At 39.4% G+C, this 12,174-nt stretch overlaps 1 protein-coding gene across 1 annotated transcript in view; it reads right to left on the bottom strand.

Moving 5' to 3' along the window:
* Mdn1 (midasin AAA ATPase 1) overlaps positions 1–12,174 on the bottom strand; it is a 128,743-nt gene that overhangs the window by 81,351 nt on the left and 35,218 nt on the right. The window contains exons 20-27 of the mRNA XM_031366448.1: positions 11,858–11,971; positions 10,140–10,287; positions 9,443–9,553; positions 6,359–6,510; positions 5,367–5,545; positions 4,675–4,883; positions 3,862–4,008; positions 1,302–1,443 (exon numbers count right to left, since the gene is read on the bottom strand). Of these exons, the coding sequence (XP_031222308.1) occupies positions 1,302–1,443; positions 3,862–4,008; positions 4,675–4,883; positions 5,367–5,545; positions 6,359–6,510; positions 9,443–9,553; positions 10,140–10,287; positions 11,858–11,971 (1,202 nt within the window). The remainder of the gene's footprint in view (positions 1–1,301; positions 1,444–3,861; positions 4,009–4,674; positions 4,884–5,366; positions 5,546–6,358; positions 6,511–9,442; positions 9,554–10,139; positions 10,288–11,857; positions 11,972–12,174) is intronic.

The raw sequence follows: 12,174 nt of genomic DNA on the forward strand, positions 1-12,174 counted from the left end.
AATCCCAGCACTTGGGAGGAAGAGGCAGGCGGATTTCTGACTTCGAGGCCAGCCTGGGCTATACAGAGAAACCCTGTCTCGAAAAACAAAAACTAACTAACAAACAAACAAAAAAAAGTGTTATCTGTCACGGCCAACAGTGTCTCACTATGCTACCCAAGATAGCTTCAAACTTCTTCAAGGTCCAAAGTCCATTGCCACCTTAACCAATACAGCTTCCAGAAGTGTCCAGCCACTGTGCTAAATCTGAAGGCCACCATCTTGTCCCTCCTGGCTTGTCTTTGCTCAGAGTCATCCTCTCCTGCAATCTACCTTATATTCTAAAACAACAGATCTGATGGGTAAATATTCTATGACAAGATTCAAAAGCACCCTCAGGTAGCAGAGACTTTCTTACAGCTGACAGGACATATCCTGTGTTCAACTCTAAGGAAAAGATCAACCAGGCCCTAGATTAACATTACTTAACTATACTCACTTCTTGTCCTCCAAAAGATGTTTAGCTCTTAGAAGACTTAAGACTGTGTACTTTTGTCCACGCCCCACCCAACCCTAGCCTTGTCTTCTGATCCTGGCTATACAGAACAGCCGCCTTCCCAACTTCATCACTCTTCCACTAGGGTGCTTGGAGACAAGCGGCCAGATCTAACCTACCAAAGAAGCACCCTGCCTGAGCTGGAATCCTGTCCCTTCACTCTGTAATGACAGGACTAAGCACGAATCCCGAGGCAAACCATTACCTTAGTACTAGAGAGGAAAAACAAGTTATAGGCCACTGTTATTTAAGCTACTTATTTTAAAGGGGTCATGTATTGACTCGTTGGTACTTTTCAAACCAGTAGAGTACAAAATGATTTTTTTCCACTTTAAGAATCATTCATGGCAAATAGCATTTAAATTCTTTCCATGCATTAAACTAAAATAACCAAACCCAGTGTTTGGACTGTCTTTTGTCTTTGGTCACCACATTAAAAGTAAGTACCAACCTCTTGCATAATTCCTGCAAAGAGTCTGTGAGGCTGGGTATAGTGGTCAATTCTATAATGCCAGCACTCACAGGTGGTGGCAAGAAATTCCTGAGTTACAGAATAGCCAAAGCTGAAGAAGCAAGAGCCAGCCAAAACCAAGTGAACCACAAGGAAGCAGAGGCCTGTCAGACTGATAACTGTTCACAAGAGCAATTAGAGCTGAGGGGAAATGACTTCTTCTAAGACAAGCAAGAAAATGAACATACTACACATAGTCTAGAAAGCTTTTGTTTTAGTAACGCATCTGGCATAATTTTATGTATTAAAACATACCATCATTGGCTAAATGTTGTAGCCAATCATAGTCCTTCTCAGTCTGCTCAGCCAATCTGTATCTCTCAGCCCATCGGAACAGATCTCGAAGGGCAATAAATCCTTGCTTTCCAGCAAACACCGAGGAACGTCTCCGGTAAGACTAATAAAGTATAAAAATAATTATTTCTTACTCTACTGAATAGGAAGCATATGTTATATCTTATGAAAATTCGTTATCTCATATTACCTGATTTAACTTCTCAGAAATGCAAATTATCTACGATTGTCTGAAAAAAATGTTCAAAGTGATGCACACTTACAGAAAATAAATAAATCCCATTTTCTATACAGCAAAAAAAGAGAATAATCTAAATAGTAAGAAAACTGGGGTAATGAGATACTAGAACATACATGCTGTGAAAGGGGAGGACGTTGGGGTTAAAGTGGGAAAGAGAGCAGGAGGCTGGAGGAAGACAAAGGCTGGAGGATGGACCAACCAAAACTAAAGATGTTATGAAAATTACTATGGAAATCAACTGCTTTGTAAACTACAAAATGTAATTTTAAAAAATAGAGGGAATTTGAACAGAGGGTTATCTATCTGCATGGGTGAATAATGCTCCCTTCAGGAAACATGGGTTATTAAAAACAAAAACAAAACACCAAAAACCTTTGTGGTGTGGGATGACTACTATGAGGCCTCAAACAACACATGCTACTGCCATTGGCTGTCCATGCTAACTACAATGTAACATCCTATTACTGAAGATGCAACATGCTTTGGTTGTAGGACACAGAAACTGTGTTGGAACTGATATGGAATCTTTCTCCCTGCTAACTCGTTTTCAGAGAAAAAAAGGAACCAAAAGGAACCTGTATAGTCTGCTGAGAAGAAAATTCATTAATGGATTACCCAGCAGTGGACCCTGAATGCTACAACCCTGAACTGACATGCAAAGTGGCACTGATGCAGCAGTGCCATGATTATGGGGAAACTGGCTACATTCTAATTGGATGTGAAGCCTGCTCCACAGGAGGGGCATCATACCCGGTAATGTAAACCTAAACACAAACCCATGGCTGGTGAAGACATGTTGAAGTAGGACCTACTTTACCAAATAGAAATCTTGTTATCTGCCCTCTAATACTTTGTTTACAAAGTCGTGCTGTTTTTAACCTTGGTCAGAGAAATGTCTTTTAGCAGTGAGCAGCAATCAAGGTAAAGACTTAATAGCTGTTTAAAGTGCTAAGTAAACATGACTGCAGATGTTTAGCCCCACATGAAACATTTATATCAACTACAGCAAGGCTTCATCATGGAAGAGGAGAAACTCCAAGAGCTGGATGATAGGAAGAGTACTGGGAATGCTGTCACCTGACATGGCTGCACTCATATACTGAGTCATCTGCTTAAGACCTGCACAAGATGACACACATGGAAATTCAAACACTGATGAAGGAGAGACTCGTGAAGCCCCGCCTAAAAGAAGCTGATGTACTATAGGCAGCTGGTGGCTGCAGAAGGAGGAGTCACTTCTCTTCAGGAGTATGGCCACTAGTTAAGTTGCCTAAACTCATGCAGACAGCACTAAACTGACTCAATAGGTTATACAACACAAACAGAAAACTCACATAAAGTTGTGAGCAGGAATATCAATAGATTTTTAGAACCCAATTTAATTTCTGATAAAGAACACTTTTAACAGTGGCTCCTTAGGGGTTGGTAGACTGCTTCATTTAGTGCGTGCCATGCCCTCAGCCTATCACTAGCCTTGGGGTAGGAGGAACCAACTGCAGGTTTATAGTTAACAAAGGAGAACCACAAAGAAAGATATTCATGACCACCACTCCACTGAAGTGTCATATCATGGATGGAACCAACATTATCTCCAAATTTTATTGAGTCTGTAAGTGCACAGACATAAATATAGAAGAACAATTTCCAAAGGCTGGTTCTCTCATTGCTGTAGTGTGTTCTGGGCTCTAACTCAGGTTGTCAGGCTTGCAGAAGTATTGTATCCACTGAACCAGCTCAGTGGAATACATCTTTACTATAAAGAAAATAAACAAAAAGCAAATAAACCCAACCAACTAAACAAAACAAATAAACCAAGAAAGTCACAACTTCTAGGCTACTAGAGGCAACATAAGAAAACAGTGTCAAACAAAAAAAAAAGTTTGCCTTTGCCAAAAATTATAAATGTACACAGGCATATTGCATACAATCATCACATAGAGTAAATGACATAAAAATTTACAATGATACAAGTGCTGATTTAGAGAAACAGGAGCTGGAGGTACAGCTCACTAACAAAGAGTTTGCAGAGCACACACAAGCTCCGGGGTAAATTTCTCCAGCCTCTGGAAAACACACACACGCACAAAAATGGATATTACCAGATATATTTTAGAAACAAGATTTCCCCCAATTAAAACAAACTCACCAACCAAACAAAAGCCTTACTTCAAAAACTAAATGCACGGACATACTTCTGCTTGAGAAAACTATCAAACTGTGATACCAATGTTAACTAATATATTCCAACTAAATTTAAGTTTAGATGAAGATATGAAATACCTGAAGGTCCAACATGACTTTAACCAATTTACTGCAATAAGAAGGTGGTAAACTACATCGCTTGTGCAAAATTGTTTCCAACTCAGAACTGGGCAACTCATCAAAGTGTAATTCCACAAATCGATTTCTGAAGGCTCTCGACAGCACCTAGAGAATATACAAAATAAGACGTGTATGAGAAGCCTTAAAAACAATGAACACATGACTGGATATCTAATACAAAGTGGTCAGGCCTCAATCTTGTGCGTGCGTGCGTGCGTGTGTATAAAACGTAGACCTTGGTAGATACAGATGCACAAATACATAGATAAACCCGCTAAGTCTACTTATCTATCCATAATGCATTTATATATGTAACAATAATTATCAAATTGAGAGGAAATGAGGGGAGGCAGACATGAAAAGGATCAGAAGGAGAAACATAGAAGTGGTTGGCAGGAGGAAATAAAATGATGCAATCATTTAAATTAAAATCTTATGTTTAAAAAGCACCCATTCAGCCTGGCAGTGGTGGCACACACCTTTAATCCCAGCACTTGGGAGGTAGAGGCAAGTGGATTTCTGAGTTTGAGGCCAGCCTGGTCTACAGAGTGAGTTCCAGGACAGTCAGGGCTATACAGGAAAGACCCTGTCTCATAACCACCCCCCTCCAAAAAAAACCACCTATTCTTCTGATTTGCAAATAGCAGTACTGTTATTCACCACACCAAAACAAAAACAAACAAACAAACAAACACCCAAATGTCTTATCCCTAATTAAGAGTTACCATCTCAGAGGGTAATGAACAGATTTTGGTTGAAAATGTTATATACCTTTCTGCCTCCATAAAGTCCTGGTGGATTTTGGGTAGCAAAAACCATGAAGCGAGGGTGTGCTCTAACAACTTCCTGGGTTTCTGTTATGAGCAATTCACGGTTATCATCCAACAATCTGTTGAGTGCCTCTAACACATCAGTAGGTGCCAAATTTAATTCATCTAAAACAATCCAGTAGCCCTTTCTCATGGCATCAATAAGAACACCTAGGAGGAAATGACAAGAATTATCCAAAGTACAATCTATGACTCCAGGGCCTTAAAATGTGCAGTACAAACAAAAGTCCTACTTGACAGCTACAACTCCAAGAAATTACTCTGTTGTGATCCTCAAACCATCTATGATACTAACATCTAAAAAGTAAAACTTGTAATTGACATGGCCTTTTCCTAATCGCAGGAGCCAAGGCTAAGAAATATCTCTTGTTCAACCTATTAAATGTTCTCTGACATCTCATTTTATTAAATCACCAAATTCTCATGATCTATTCTAATCCTTCCTCTTTACCCTATTCTTTGACCTCTATACTTAATAATTGTCTTATTCAAGATTAGCACAATGCAGAAATTCCAATGCTCTAGGAATTATCCTTAACTGCTACTATGATATAACTCATGTGCCCCAATTAGAAAACATAAGAAGAAATGGGTCTAATAAAAGTGTACATCCAAGGGATGCAGTAACACTACCTTCATTAAAGACAAGCTTCCCAGAGGTGTCAGACGTGTAACAACCGATGTATTCTTGAATATCCGTGTGTTCGTGGTTGTTGATCCGCACACAGTGGTTGCCGGTAGCAGCAGCCAGCCACCTTATCAGACTTGTTTTACCAACTGATGTTTCTCCCTGGATCAGCACTGGATAGGTTCTGTAAAATGTTAGCCAATAGAGCAATTATAAAAGAGACGAGAAGAGGGGGGAAGCTAGCATACTTTTAGATACCCATGCATCAAGAAGGTTCTATGATTTTGTTGTTGTTTGAGATAGAGTTTTACTACGTAGTAGCTGGGATTGGAGATAGGGCGGAGGGATTAAAGGCTTGTATCCCATGCCCAGCTTTGAGATGCAATTCCAAGAAAAAGTGGAGTTAACTGTTACTCACTGACCCAACAGTAAGGAATGTAAGTGTTAATCAACAAAATTACAAAGCAATCTTACTTTCAATTTTTATTTTTATTTTTTGGGGGGGGGAGTTTCACAGACCCTGTCTGTGTAGCCCTGGCTGTCCTAGAACTCACTCTGTAGACCAGGCAGGCCTCAAACTCAGAAATCCACCTGCCTCTGCCTGGAATTAAAGGCCCGGCTTTACTTTCGATTTTTATTTTTGGATTTCTTGGGAGGTTGTCTGTGTCCAGAGTTGATTTTGGATCTTGTGGAACTACTTTCAAGCCAACTGTAATCTACTAGACTTGGGTGCTGGGAAGCAGACTCTGAAACAGCAGCAAGTCCACTGAGCCACAGCTCCAAAAACACAAACAGCATTAACAACTGTCCAGGTAATTAATATCTTTATCCCTTTTCCAGCAATCACAGAAATAGAAATATATCACAGAGCAATGGTTTTCTGAAAGCGGCAATTCCGTTAGTCAGTAAGTACCTGTCAAGCTCTGTCTATATTTAAGTAACCACCATGCCTTTACAGAAGTTTCACAGTAGCAGGAGGGCAAACCCACACACATACCCTGCCGAGACCACTCGGGCAATGTCCCTCAGGTTCAGTTTAACAGAAGACGTCAAGACATATGTCTCATCTATTTTAGGTTCCTTGTCTCCAACTGAAATCCAGTAGCCTTCAACCTGAATAAGGCGGCCTCCTTTGGGTTCTGGAATAGGCTGGAAAAAAAAAAAAAAAGTACTCTGAGAAATGACCACAGTCCTATGTCAACTTTGGCATTCTTTCAGGTGAGAGTAAAGTAGAAAATTAAGCCCTTATCAAGAATACTACTTTGCCTTGAGTGCATCCAATTAAAAACAAAACACAAAATTACTTCCAGGAATGAGAACACATTTTTTTTTCATACTGGTTTTAAAATAATAGAGTAGAAAGGTTTAGGGGAAAAAAAATTACAGAGATCAAAATAAATTTTCACATATGATTCAGCTCCCTCACCTAGCAAAATGCCCAATTTGATTTTTAAATCAAAAAATACCTATCATTTTCCTCAAAACTGGTCCAGTACTCTAATGAAGGAAGAGGCTTTACACTAGTAGATTCTGGATCATCTGGAGGACACAAACTGACCCTGTACAGAACCCAATCCTTTATGAGTATGCTGGTTCTTTATATATTAAGTAGAGGTAATTGAAAGGAAGGTACCCCAACTGAGACGGTAGTGCATTTTCTTGCGATTGGAGAGGGAGGACCTAGCCCATTGTGAGTGATGTTACTCATAGGCAGGTGGTCCTAGACAGTGGTAAGAAAGCAGACTTAGCCTTAAGGAGCAAGCCAATAAGCAGCATCCCTCCATAGCCTGTTCAGTTCAGTTAGAAAGTACAAGCTGAAAAAAACCTTTCTTCCCCAATTTGCTTTTGGTTAAGTGCTTATCACAATAGAAATCTTAATTAAGACAAGAGGTAACATGGGAAGCCATTCTAAGATGTTTGTAGGGTAAATCACATGAAGAAAAAAACCCTTTTCTTCCTGTGTTTTTAGAGTCTCCAATAGTTAAGCATGTATTATTTCAAAAATGTTGAATCTGCCAGGCAGTGGTGGTGCAAGCCTTTAATCCCAGCACTTGGGAGACAAAGGCAGGCAGATTTCTGAATTCGAGGCCAGCCTGGTCTACAAAGTTGAGTTTCAGGACAGCCAGGACTATAGAGAGCAACCCTGTCTCAAAAAACAAACAAAATAAATAAATAAAAATGTTGAATCCAAAATAACTTCAAATCTCCCTCAGTCATCCTAATGAGCAAACAATAAAAACAAAGCAGATGGTGAAAGTTTCTCACTTTTTTTTGTTAAAGCCTGGTGTTACGTTGTAATTTCCCATCAAACTCAAACCAGGTTGCTTTTGACAGTATCCCTACCCCCTTTAAAAAGCCCCCCATGATGTTTTGAGTAAGAATGGACTCCACAGGCTCCTGTTTGAATGTTAGGTACCCAGTTAAAGCAACTGTTTGGTCTTGGAGGAGGTGTGTCACCGGGTGTGGGCTATGAGGTTTCAAAAGCCCATGCCAGGCAGAGCTCTCTATCTTCAACTTTCTAAGGATCAGGATATAAAGCTCTCAAGTTATTCCTGCAGCCCTATGCCTTTCTGCCTCCCACAGTGATCATTATGCACTAACTCTCTAAAATACTAAGCATGATTCCAAGTAAATGCTTACTTTTATAAAGATTGCTTTGGTTATAGTGTCTCTTCACAGCAATAGAGCAATAATTAAGACAAATACCAATGACTGATTGGCAATTAAAAAAAATATTTAAGGTATGGGTAGGCTATAAATAAAAAGCAAGGTTAAAGACATGCCACACAAGCAAAGAAAGAGCCAGATGTAGGAATGCTCATCTGTAATGCTAGAACACTTACAGAAATGAAAGGTGCTGGCAGGAGAATCAGCCAGAAGCATACAAGACAAACTAGTCTGGAGTATTCAACACAAAAGCAGAAATAGCATCTGCCTCAGCTCAGGAGGAGGGCCCAGTGCTGAAAATCATCCCACAATGTGAACTCAGCGTGCACATTGTGGCTCTTGTATATCTGCACTCACACACAAAGTTCATTAACTAGTTTTTGTTTTCAAGAAAAGTTAGGGTTGGGAATATAGCTCAAAGGTAAAGTACTTGCCAACATGTGTGAGATCCTGTAAATTTGAGCTCAGCAGTTCCTTGACTCCAACCAGGAAAGCTGCATGGTAATATCCTTGTGTAATGGCCTCACTTATACAAAATATGTATCAGAATTTACCTCAAAGAATCAACAAGCTTACTAGAATTTAAACAAATAATAAAATGAATGCATACATTGGTACTTTTATTGGAAATGGTTATATATAGAATTTAAATTGTCAGCAAAATTAACTGAAATTTTTACCATCTTAGACAAATACTGTTGGAATGTGGTCCAAGAATGGAGTCATGTGAAAAGAATTATGAGTGTTTATGAGAAAACTCCAAGAAAATTAGAGTCTTGTAAGTATAGTTTCTTCCAAACATGGAATTGTTCTAGGAATGTGTTTTCATGCTCCTAGCAGGTGTAGCAGATGAGAGTGAATTTACATCACATTCATTACAACTGGATATTTTTATTTGTTTATATGGCTCTATGGAAAAACATGCTTTGCACATGTGGCTTGTCCTTATGAGTGTACACTTTACTTAGGTGACTCTTTTCAGCTCTCAAAGTATAAACTACCTGATGCTCTGAATAAAGTTGGCTATTGTGTGAGACCTTAGTCGACCTCATTTTCAGGCTCCATTCCCCCAGGTCCCACTACCACTGGAGCGTTGACAATACACATCTGTAGTCTTTTAAAATTTTCTGCAACAAGGACCTGGAAAGATGGCTTGGGGATTAAGGATACTGGCTTTTCTTCTAGGACTCAGGTTTGATTTTTCTATTCTTAGCACAAACGTGGTGGTTCAGAGCCCTCACTAACTCCAGTTCTAAGGGATCCAATCCCCTCTACTGGCCTCCACATACTAGGCACAAGTGTTCCATAGACACACATGCAAGCACATGAAATAAAAAAGAAGTTTTTCTCAAACAGCTAAAATTGTGATAATGTAGCCTTTTTTAACTTAAGCATTGAAAGTTAAAGAACAAACCTGTTTCAGTAGACTTTTGACATTGCCAGAAATAATGTGTTGGCAGATGAGCTTCTGAACTACTGGGTGTGATGCCCGGTCAAGCTGTGTTAGGAAACCCAAACAAAAGCCCTAGGGAGAAAACACAAACAGATGAACCAGCCTAGCCTTCTAGAACAGTCCAATTTATTTCAGGAATAACATTTAGCCTCCTGGGGTGCGATATCCTAAACAACTTTTTTTGTTTTTTGAGACAGGGTTTCTCTGTGTAACCCTTGCTGTCGTTGAACTTGCTACATAAACCAGGCTGGCTCTGAACTCAGAGATCTGCCAGTCTCTGTCGGGATTAATAGTGTGTGCTGCCACCACCATCTTACCCAGAATAACTTTTTTTTTTTTTTGGTTTTTCGAGAGGGTTTCTCTGTGTAGCCCTGGCTGTCCTGGTACTCACTCTGTAGACCAGGCTGGCCTTAAAATCAGAAATCTGCCTGTCTCTGCCTCCCAAGTGCTGGGATTAAAGGCATGTGCCACCACTGCCCAGTCAGAGTAACTTTTAAATATGGTAAGTGGAAGAGAAAAGAGCAGGGTAGCTCTTGTCTGAAGTGTTAAGAGACAAAATCTCATGGCCAACACTGACATATGTGGCATCTACATCCTTACTCCTTCCCATCCATGGTGAGCCCATCTCCCCAGCTCTTAAGCCAGACAGTACAAACACCTCATAGAGTGAGCGCTGGATGTTGCCACATGGGTTGGAAGCTGCAAACCGTAAAGCTCTGCAGAGGGTCCGAAGGCTGTAGTGAGGCCTATGGCCTGTTCCATCTACCAATTTGGTCCCAGACTCTTTCCGCAAAGCAGTGTAGAAGCTACAAAGAGGATGAAGTTTAAGCAGTTGTATTAAATAGTAATTATTTTTCTGCTGTTTCCAACTATTGAAACTCCAAAGGCTATTTTCCTGTTTTGAGAAAGGGTTTCTCTGTGTAGCTTTGGTTGTTCTGGAACTAGCTCTGTAAATCAGGCTGGCCTTGAACTCACAGAGATCACATAATCTAAAGTTTATCTTTCAAACATCTTAATGAGTATGTTAAAAAAAAAAAAAATCAGGAAATGCAATGTCCTACTTCACTGGCCAAAAGGAAGCAATAGAGCTAAGTGAGAAACTTGTGTCTTGTAAGCAAAGTAATAAGTCAGCAACTTAGCAGGAAAAGGCTGACTCATAAGCTGTATGTCAGAGTATGAACCTTACCTGAGGGGCAAATGAAGAACTACACACAGGAAACAGATGAAGAACTACACACAGGAAACAGAATTCATGAGATTTCAAAGAACACAGCTCAATCTACCTTCAGTAATGTCAAACTGTTACAGAGAGACAGGATGTCTACTGGCATACATTGTTAACACTAATGTAATTCATAAGGTAGAAGATTGAAATATGATCTCCATACTGCTTTGCTTTGTGACTGGTGATCAGCTGCCTGCCCACATGAAACCAAACATGAATCACAGATAAAATCCAAGCCCCTGCGCAACAGAAATGCAGGACATTTGTTCTTTAAACAAATGTCAGCCTAAGCTACAGAGTGCCTGCTCAGCACATACAAGACCCGGGTCTGATATCTAGCACAACCAAAGGTTCCAGGGTAGGGTAGGGAACAAACTATAAAACTCTAAGTGAAGAGCGAATATCCTATTTCAACCCCTTCCTATATCACACTCCCTTCTGGAGAAGAGTGTTTTGCTCAAAATGACCTAATAGTTTCCAGCTTTGTGGGTCAACACGACACCTTAAACTGTACAAAAGACTGTTTCTATATGGACTGCAATACATAAGAGACACGAAGTATCAACCCATACCACAGTTTGATAGCTTACAAATGCAAGTCTCTTAATTCTAAACCTAATTCAATTTACAATAGCAAACTAACTCTTCAGTTTTGTTCAGCTACTATGCAAATTTTAAGTAGGAAAGAGACAAAGCAAAAGATAAATAAAAGAATAATTTACTATTTAGGAATTCAAGTACCTATTTATTTTCATAGACAGTGGTATAAGTAATTTCTTTTTTCTTTTTTGTTCAAACTTACTTTTTAAGGTTTATTTATTTATTTTATGTACATGAGTACACTGCTGCTCTCTTCAGACACACCAGAAGAGGTCAGATGTCACAACATTATGGAGAGTTGTGAGTGAGAACTGAACTCAGGACCTTTGGGAGAACAGCCAGTGTTTTACCTGCTGAGCCATCTCCAGCCCAAGTAACTTCTTTTCAAAGACCTAAGAGTATTCATACTCATATGAATGAGGTTTGCATTTTAAAGCAAATACTTCTACTAGTTTTCTTCACATAGAAGCAAATCATAAAAATGTGTATCTGCATGGAATAGGTCTTTTATGTTCAGCAGTAATTGTATAGACAAGGAAAGGACAACCTACTTTACAATTCCTTGCACAGTGCTCTTGCTCACACTCAGTCCTTTCAGATAATCCACAATAAGAATTTGTAAGTCTTCTTTACTTTCTAATTCTTCTACATAAAGTTCTGTGAACCTGTAAGAAAATTATTAATCATTTATAGGAAATTAGTATATCCCACATCATTCTCTGGGGTAGCGGTTCTCAAACTGTAGTGCGTGACCCTCTTAGAATGAACTTTCACAAGGTTGCCCGAGACCATCGGAAGACACAGACATTTACATTACATTGTGATTCACAACAGTAGCACAATTTTTTTTTTTTTTTTTTTTTTTTTT

The sequence above is a fragment of the Mastomys coucha genome, unplaced genomic scaffold (genome assembly GCF_008632895.1).
Source record: "Mastomys coucha isolate ucsf_1 unplaced genomic scaffold, UCSF_Mcou_1 pScaffold14, whole genome shotgun sequence".
NCBI classification, from domain to species: Eukaryota; Metazoa; Chordata; class Mammalia; order Rodentia; family Muridae; genus Mastomys; species Mastomys coucha.